General features: G+C 37.5%; 1 protein-coding gene across 11 annotated transcripts in view; it reads left to right on the top strand.

Annotated features, from left to right (window-relative positions):
• The window catches only part of LOC105465670 (BCL2 associated transcription factor 1), a 31,816-nt gene that overhangs the window by 737 nt on the left and 21,105 nt on the right, over window positions 1-9,974 (top strand). For all 11 annotated transcript variants that reach the window (XR_011623402.1, XR_977709.3, XR_977708.3 and 8 more), the window contains exons 2-3: window positions 6,432-6,535; window positions 9,190-9,303. Coding sequence is in view for 8 of the 11 variants with exons in the window: in XM_071096503.1 (XP_070952604.1) it covers window positions 9,200-9,303 (104 nt within the window). In the remaining 3 variants the exon portion in view is untranslated. The remainder of the gene's footprint in view (window positions 1-6,431; window positions 6,536-9,189; window positions 9,304-9,974) is intronic.

Raw genomic sequence — 9,974 nt, 5'->3', positions numbered from 1 at the left:
AGGTTTTAGGGCTCTGTTCTGCCCCTCGCTGCTGACCCTGGTTCTCTGGAGTTAATTTCAGTACCCCCTGCAACCCGCTGTTTTGAAGCTAGCGCGCGCTGTTGACTTGTGGTGGTTGCCTAGTTACGTTTCCCTAGCGAGGGGATTGGGTCTTAGCTGGTGGTTCTGAGCCTGGCCCTGCCCCATCCGGCTGAAAGTGCGGTTCTTCAAGAGTACTAGCGAAGCCGAGTCTTCAGCAAGTGATTCAGCCCGTTTAGTCGTGTCAGAAAAGTTGCAGCCACAATTGGTAGACAGCTGGTGTGAGAAATGGGTGGGAGTGGCGAATTGGACTTTGCCTTCATTTTAAATTCATGAGTTGGCTTTTAAGATTCGCTGTTAAAATTTATTTCTTCAGAATCAAGCTGAAGTACCAGCAGCTACTTTGCTACCTCAGACTTTTTGAAAAAGCATTTTAGAATTGGAAAAAAATTAAGACAAGTTGAAAGCAAGTGTGGCTAACACTGATGAAAAAGATGAACTATTTCAGACTTGTATCTCATTGCAACAGCGTCTTTCAAATTTTTTCGTATTACAAAGCAAAACAAAATGTATTGCTCCTCGTGTGAATTCTCATTTCAGTTCGACTCTAGTTGAAATGTTAGGATACTGTTTAGGCAGTAAATAACCTTTACGTAGGAAAAACTGCTACAAGGTTTGTGCATTTTTGATCATAACCAAGTCAGGATAAATAATTTGATGGGAGGGAAAAAGTGACTCCTCGGCGGGAGTTGAGGCTGCGGGGAGCTATGCTCGTCCCCCTGCACTCCAGAGGGGGCAACAGAGCGAGACCTTGTTACTTAAAAAGGTAGCTCATGGTAAACAACCTTGGAGCATCTTCTCTTAGTGATATCATACTTTAACCATTACATTGTGGTGAACGCTGAAATATCTTCTTTAATTCAGGTAATTAAAATGGTGGCAAAGGAAACTGTTTAGCCAGAGCCCTTCTTGACTTTGAAGAACAGTGGTATTGTAAGACTTGGTGACAGACCTGTAGGTCTGATAGCCCCACTGGTAGGCTCAGCTCAGGTCTGGTTTATTTATTTATTTATTTATTTATTTTTGAGACGAAATGTCGCTCTGTCGCCCAGGCAGGAGTGCAGTGGCCCAATCTCGGCTCATTGCAACCTCCCGTCTCCGGGTCCAAGCGATTCTCCTGCCTCAGCCCCCCGCCCCCCTCCCCCCCAGCAGCTGGGACTGCAGGCGCCCGCCACCACACCCGGCTAATTTTTGTATTTTTGGTGCAGATGGGGTTTCACAATATTGGTGTCGAACTCCTGACCTCAGGTGATCCACTCGCCAGGCCCACCCAAAGTGCTGGGATTACAGGGGTGAGCCCCTGTCCCCGTCCTCGGTTGAATTTATTAAACTTTTGTGGGCAGCAAGCTGTAAGAGGTTAACTATGTGATGAGAAGACTTAGAAATGGAGAAAGTTTTATCAGTTCTATGTAGGGCTTAGGCTGGGAGTTTCCGGAAACTACGTTGGAAATCAGTAGTTGCACACTAGCTGAATTCAGCTGTGTAATTTACAGTGGTTTGTTATTTAGTAAATAAGTAGAAGAGGGAATTAAGAAGCTAAAATCTCTGGGTACTTGTTGGATATGAATTTGTTAATTGTTTACACTCAGGTAATAAGTGTTACCTCAGTCATAGTATTTAATATCTTCTGACTGTCCCTAAGGCTGAAAACCAGCCAGTATACTAACACGAAGATAATACTAGCCTGTATTTGTGTAGTATTTTAGAGTTTTCAAACACCTTAATTTTATTTATTTATTTGTTTGAGACAGAGACTCGCTTTGTAGCCCAGGCTGGAGTGCAGTGGCGCCATCTCGGCTCACTGCAACCTCCGCTTCCCTGGTTCATGCGATTCTTGTGTCTCAGCCTCCCAAGTAGCTGGGACTACAGGCGCCCGCTTGCCACCATGTCCCGCTAATTTTTCTTTTTTCTTTCTTTTTCTTTTTTTTTTTTTTGAGACACACGCTTGCTCTGTCGCCCAGCCTGGCGTGCAGTGGCGTGATCTTGGCTCACTGCAACCTCTGCCTCCCAGATTCAAGTGATTCTCATGCCTCAGCCTCCCCAGTAGCTGGGATTACATGGGATTACAGGTGCACGCCACAAAGGCCGGCTAGTTTTTCTTTTTCTGTTTTTGAGATGGTGTCTTGCTCTGTCATCCAGGCTGGAGTGCAGTGGCATGATCTTGGCTCACTGCAACTTCCACCTCACGGGTTCAAGCGATTCTTCTGCCTCAGGCTCCAGAGTAACTGAGATTAGAGGCGACCGCCGCCACGCCCTGCTAATTTTTATATTTACAGTAGAGACAGGGTTTTGCCATGTTGGCCAGGCTGGTCTTGAACTCCTGACCTGGGTTGATCCGCCCGCCTTGGCCTCCCGAAGTATTGGGATTACAGGCGTAAGCCACTGCATCCAGCCCAGACATTTTATTAAGCATGTCTGGAAAGACTTCTAAATGATACTGATTAATGCTGTATCAAAAATATTAAGGTAACCTTACATGCAAGAATCATTTTAAGTAAACGTGGTTAGCTTGTAGAACGGCTGCCTAAACAAGGTTTACCAATAATGATGGCTAATGCTAGATTGTATACCATGAGTCAAACATTAAACTAAGCTGTTTACGTGCCTTAGTTCATTTAACCCTGTACTTGTAAGGAAGTACTATTAGTAGCCTTAAAAAAACAAACAAAAACAAAAAACAAAAAAACACCAACAGAATTTGAAGCTGACAGATTAAGTTAACTTGTTCAGTGTTGGTCAGTTAGTTAATGGCTGAGCCAGGATTTGAATCTAGTCAACTGGAATAATAGTCATGGGCTATATTTTTAGGATTTGAAAAGATGGAAATAGCATTACTTTGTTTACAACAATCTGGGGACCAAACTCCTTGAGTCTGCTAAAATGAAGACTAGGATCAAGTACGCTTGAAATCGTAATCTTAAAGAATTCATTTTGGGTGGCTTTGTCTTGGATATTTTGTTGAATCCAGTTTCTTTGCTCTGATCAAATTTTCCCCTTTTTTTTTGAGACAGCCTCGCTCTTGCCCAGGCTGGGGTGCAGTGGTGCAATTTTTGCTCACTGCAATCTCTGCTTCCTGGGTTCGAGTGATTCTTCTGCCTCAGACTCTGGAGTACCTGGGACTATAGACGTGCACCACCACGTCTGGCTAGTTCTGGTATTTTTAGTAGAGACGGGGTTTCCCCATGTTGGCCAGGCTGGTCTCGAACTCGTAACCTCAGGATCTGCTCACCTCGGCCTCCCAAAGTGCAGGGATTACACGGTGAGCCACCATGCCTGGCCTGATATAATTGTTTTCTAGCTAGTTTCTGATCACTTATGTTCTAGCTGGTCATTATGTATTATTTCATGAAAGATAGGCTCTGTTTAGATATTTAAGAACCTTATTTTTAAAAAAAAAACCTGCTTTATTTTATCCTGTGTTCCTCATTGGTTAGTGTATCAATTGGCTAAAGATACATACTGCAATTTATTCCTTATCTCTCTAAACAAGTGGGACTCTATTAAATGATCTTGGTTGTAATAAAGGGAAGATTAATTTGGCATTTTAAATTCTGTATTTGGGTTTTGGCCACCTCAGGCACCTTTTAGGGTATTGAAGAAAGAGCACTGGAGTTGGAGTCAGGAGATTTCAGTCAAATTTTGGATTAACCATTTACAGTCCGACTATGGGCACAAAAAACGGCAAACATATCTTTTGTTTTCTCCCTCAAACTTGTCCTTCTCCGAGATGTTTAAATCTAAAACCTAGAATTTAAGGGCACTAGTGATTTTTCATTTTTCCTCACTCTGTACTTCACACCCCTAACAATCCATTAACAAGTCATTTTGACAAACCACATCTTGAATTTGCCTCTTTTTTTCATTGCTGTTTATTTTTTATATAGAAGCCATCTTAAAATGAAATCAGATGAGTGACTCACCCAAGCAAACCCTGCAAGGGTTTCTCAACCAAGTAAAATCCTGACCCCTTTTGGTGATCTACTAGATGCTATTTGATCTGGTCCATTCCTCCTCCTGCTGCCTTTATTTCATACGCTCAACTCCTTGATCACATTGCCTCAACCTTCTTATTGGTGTTTCTGTCCTGAATTTGCTAAGTTTGTGTCCTCTGCCTAGTATGCTCTTTACTCTGTGGATCTTTTCTGTGTTCCCTGTCCTTAGACACAAATGTTACCTCCTTAAAGAGGGCCCAAGGATCCACCTAAGTAGTGCCCCTGCCCACCTCCTCTGCATGTCAACTTGTACTTTTTCCCCCCTCTCCAATGTGGCACTTGCCACTATTTGATTTTTTTCTTGTTTTCTGTCTTCCTCTCTCTGAAAGCTTCAAGAGAGTAGGGAACTTAAAGTCCTTCTTAAAATGCTGTATTCCCAGCATTAGAATAGTAGTGTCTGGCATGTAAGGCACTTACTTCAAGTTATTTGCAAAGTTTAGAGTTCTCTGTATTTGAAAGATGGGATTAATATGTAGCTCATGAGATTATCAGGATCAAATATGAGATTATTTTATTTAAGTCATCTAGCACGATTCTTGGCACATGGCTGGTATTTAGATATTTAGTTTACTATGATTTATTGCTGATATCTGTTCTTGCTTTGGTTTTTGGAAGGCAGGGACCACTTACATAGACATATTTCCTATAGTAACTAGTATTGTGCTTTGTATATAGACTTTCATTTTTTAAAAATTAGCTGAACTAATCAGCTTTGATACTGATTTATTTATTGTATCACATTTTGTGTGTTATTTGAGTTATTGGTGTGGATACTTGAATATATTTATAGATTGTGAACAGGAATGTATATCCACTGGTCTAACAGCCTATGTTCCCTCTTCTGTCAGTTTTTTGTATCTAGTGTTTATTTTCTTTGAACTTCAACATATCATGACTTGCAGTAAAGAGATCTGGCAGTTGAGTCTTCTTTGGATATATATAGAAATTAGCCTTTTGAAATTGTTTAGGAAAATGTTAGCTAAAATGAGCCTTGTATCACTTCTAGGAGTGAATCAGTAGTAATGACTTTCCAGGTCAGAATACAGTTTTTTATCAGTACTCCAGTTTAAAATACTGCCATTTTTTTCCTCTGGCCACTTGGGGTTTTGATATTTTAAAAACTAAACTTATATGTCCTTTAGAAATCCTTTTGTTTTGTACCCAACCTTACTTGGCTTTTTGACTTTACTACTTTTTTAGTATGTTTCCCATAATAGGTTCCGATTCCTCCTCCCTAGCCTGAACTTCAAATCTCTCCCCAGTTGGAGGGCCATGGATATTTTAGGAGACACTATTCTTGATTCACCAGTTTAATGTTACTATTTCTTCTTTGTATTTCCAGTCTCATTTTATTTTTAAAATTGGATCTTGGTGAGAGTTACAGATTTCCATTTAAACTTGTTCATGAATTCTTCTGAGTGCTGGCATATATTAATCTTGTATTCTTTAGTTTCTGTTCCCCTAGTGCTTTAGACTATCCTTTGCACATACTTGATGTGAATATACACAGAGCTAAACTTTTCAGTATTGGTAACTTGAATATTTTGTGCGAAGTGTATTTACAGAGTAGTGATAAATTATTTTAGGAAGAATACTTTCGATAGATAAAAGTTTCATTGCTGACTGTTCTTTTATTTGAATATACATGTATCAAGATGCTTTTAGGCACAGAATTTGAAGTTACTATGATGGCTGTTAATGTGGATTTTAAAATCAGTTTCACATGAAACTAAATTGTGTGAAAGGAAGTACCAAAGAGAATAAGTAGCAGAACATTAAACTCATATTTTAGATGTTATAAAGTAGAGCATTATGAAAATTATAGATTACATTTTTTTTTTTTGAGTTGGGGTCTTGCTATGTTGCCAATGCTAGAGTGCAGTAGCTAGTCCCAGGTGTGATCACAGCGCATTGCAGAGTGCAGTAGCTAGTCCCAGGTGTGGTCACAGCGCATTGCAGCGTCAAACTCCTTCTGCTTTGGCTTCCCAAGTAACTGGAACTACTGGCTTGTGCTACCTTGCCCCTCTAACAAGATGGCATTATGTTAGCTACCTTGGAATTTTCTGATGGAACGACAACATATCATGTTTCCTAAAGCTCAAATTGCTAAAATTAGAATTTAGGTAGTTAAAAGTAAAAAGATGCTGTCAGTTTCATAATACACTACTGCATTGTGGTTTACAAAAAAGTTGAGTTTTAGGCTTTTATGGTTAAAAGTTTCCTATTTCCTGAATTAGTTTTTCCTTCCCTGAAATTGTAAGTGCATTTATTAGAGTTTATTGCAATGCCCGTTATATGCATTGTAAATAATGGTTATTTAATTTAACATAAATCAATATAATGTTTTTTTGTCTTCGCTAGGAATTTGAATTTAGAGTTTAATCTCTCAGAGCATTCTCTCCAGGAGGAATATTTACAGTATCTGAAAGACTTCACTTGACTTCTTGATCCTGCTTAAAGCCAAGGTAAAGAGCATTCATTTTTCTAGTTTTCACTTTTGACTTTTTTGAGGAAATGTCACTACTGAATTGATGATTCAGTTTTTTGTTTATTTTGGTGGCTTGTATGAAGTAAGTCAGATATTAAGTTAGTTTTAGGAAAAAGGTTCTTTTTCTGTCTTCTTCCAGGTTGTGTTCCTGCTTTTTCTATTTCTATAAACACATCTACTAAAAGACTCAGGACATACAAGATAAACTCTGCTACTTAACCCATTTTCCCTAATGTAAACAAGAGGAGATTCATAACTTGTTTCTACTGTAGTGTTTAGGTAATTCAAATTGATTGTTTCTTATGTGCTAGGTGTGTTAAGTGAATTAAGTTTATCAACTCACTAAGTCCTCTACAAGTCTGCGAAGTAGGCACTGTTATTTTCTTTGTTTTACAGTTGAGGAACAGGCTCAGGGAGCTTAAGGAGTTTGAATTCATGTAGTTTAAATGCAGAGACCATGTTCTTAGCTTTTTTCCTAAGTGTATTTTTGCAGTAGAGCAGAAGATATCCATTTCTTTTAGACTGCTATTTGATAGGCATGCTTTCTTTCCATTAGTTTTTGAAGTTTCAGGTGTAGCTATTAAAAAACAAAGCAAAACACAAACCTTTAAAAATAAACTTGCTGCTTTAAAAAATGTCCAGGTTCTGGGGAATGCATTCATTTGATAGTTATTTATTAAATACCTGTTGTGCTTATGTGCCACAAGCCCAACTACATCCTGTTGACTGGAAAAGCCTACAGAATTCATGAAACCTTAACAGAAATTACCATCCAAAAAGCCTCAAGAGCCAACAACAGAGATTCTGGAGATACAGCACAACACAGCATCTCTAGCTCTTAGTAAACTCATAGTGTTTTATTTACGGATTAATACAATGGAAAAGAATGTTGCCTTATTGCTGGACTGGATCTCCAAAATCATTTCCAGCTCTGGTTTCTTCTTACAGTGTGTCTGATTATCTCAGAGTGGGATAAAAATAAATATCTTAAAGTAAATTTGATCACAATGAATGTAAATTACGTATTTATATTCTTTTAAAATGTTTGGGAGGACAGAATTTTGAAATCAGATAGCACTAGAATGTCGCAGTTCCCAGTGGCCGAGATTCCTTCCTTTACAGGCTGTAAATTTGGTTTTTGCCAATTTCATGATGTTGTCAAAACTACAGTTGCTAAACCAAATTTGTGTTCTACGAGGTATCAGATCTCCCTATGTTAATGCTAAATTTCTTTCTTCTGTGTTGTGGAATTCTTATTCTGCCTTTTTGAACCCTGAACCTATGTTTTATTTCTGTCTTTATGTATTTCTTGCTCCCTTGGGATTCAGAAGAAGAGTGAGAGAAGACAAAGGTGGTAGTCTATTAGAGGATAGTTATGTTCTGTTTTGAAATCAGCATGAATTTGTTATTTATATTGTTTGATGAGGAACTATCCAGGTATTACCATTACCTCTTCTATAACTGAACTCATCTTAGTACCTTCAAATAGTATTTTATTATACTGAACAAAGTCTAGGTAGGTAAAATAAGTGCCTTCAAAAATATTTGGTTGTAGGAGATACTATTTAAGTATTATGGGAATTGCAAGCTGTTAGAAGTTTAATAAGTTGATTTTTATTGAAATAAATACTTTTTGGTAAGTTAGTGTAAATTTGGAAATAGTTCTATGCAGCAAAAACAAGCTTGAGAGGCTAAGATATCTCAATCATTGAAAAGTTGAAAATGTGACATTTGGGATGTACATGGAGTGATTTGCTATGTATGTATATTTTTTCAATTTTGTGAGGAGTAGATCTTATAAATCAATTAGTTCTGACAGTTACTGATTTCTGTACCCATTGAGGTCTAATTATAGCATTGGATACTATGTAGTGTTTGGAAAAGTTAAACTACTGGTGCCCAAGTTTTTTTTCTTGTAGTTCTAATATATCTTTCTTGAAGTAATCCCTCCAATTCTTTATATTTTATTCTTCTTATATCTTCTTAACAAAGCTTCAGGGTGAACTAGTCGTCACAAAAGTCCACTTTATTCTGGAGTCATGAGTACTGAGAGCAGACCCACGGCTCCAGCTGTTCAGAAACTTTGTGTCCTGTATACTATATAGTACCACTCCAGACAGTATTGTGTATTTGGAGTGGTCAGCTCAGTCTCATTTTCAAGGCCATAAAACACAAGATAACAGCCTAGTAGGTTTATTTTTTGTTAGTATTGTGACACTTTATTTTATTTCAGTTGCCTTATCTGTAATACCTTTATTATTTATTTATCTTTCTTACAGGAGAGGTAGGCATTTGTATTGGGCATGGAATAACACATAACATGCTGCTGCAGTCTGATCTCATTGCTCTTTCTGGCTTCTGTAGCTGCTGCCTTTTTGGATTGAGGCACCTAAGTGGGGCAGTCCATAAAAATCTTCAGTTGTGTCTTTAATCTACAGTATCTATCATGCAGGTGAAAACAGTTTTAGTCAGGGATAATTGACTTGTCTTCTGAATACTGATTTGAAAATGATGGTGAATAATAGCCTTTGAGAAACTTGTAAAAATCAAATTTTATCTGAAAATAAATAACATAAAATTTAAAAAATCATATTGTAATTTTAACCTTTTTTTGCCCTATCGTTTGATTAGGAGAAAAGAAATGGGTCGCTCCAATTCTAGATCACATTCTTCAAGGTCAAAGTCTAGATCACAGTCTAGTTCTCGATCAAGATCAAGATCTCATTCTAGAAAGAAGCGATACAGGTGATTTAATGTGCTTTAAATTTTTAAAATAATGATATCAGTTATTATTTGTTGAATGCGTATCTTAAACACAGTGCTAAACCCCAAAATGTATTTTATTCTATAAGAACTCTGTGAAATGGATCTGTTGTTACCCTTATTGTAAGCAAGAAATTGAGAATGTTCAACTAACAGGCTCTAGTATGGCAGAGCTTGGATTGAAATCCAGTTAGTCTGACTCCAGGTCTCAAATTTTACTATATAATATATGGTAGGTTTCTTTGTATTTGTCCACAATGTTAAGAGATGAATTGGGTAATGCAAGAATTTGACAGTGAAAAATCTGTGCGTATTGTTTTATAGTTTCTCATTTCCGACTTTGATTCTTTGAATTCTAACAAAATAATTCTTTTTGTTAAAAAATTAACAATTCTGGTTATTTTTCTTTAAATAGTAATACATACTTAGTATAGAAAACAGAAACCAGAAGTCGAAAATACAAATGACCATAATCCCATTATGAATTAATAGTAGTTGATGATGATTCTTTTTTTCCCCCCAGGCTTAACTTTATTTTGTGTATATATTTAATTAATAGTATCTCACTGATACAGTTTTGTGTAATCTTTTCCCCCATTTAACTGTATATTATGTCATCCCATTAAATATTCTTTCACAATTATCAGTTTAAG

This window comes from Macaca nemestrina, chromosome 5 (genome assembly GCF_043159975.1).
Source record: "Macaca nemestrina isolate mMacNem1 chromosome 5, mMacNem.hap1, whole genome shotgun sequence".
In the NCBI taxonomy this organism is placed as follows: domain Eukaryota; kingdom Metazoa; phylum Chordata; class Mammalia; order Primates; family Cercopithecidae; genus Macaca; species Macaca nemestrina.
This window is presented reverse-complemented; position numbering and strand designations above follow the sequence as displayed.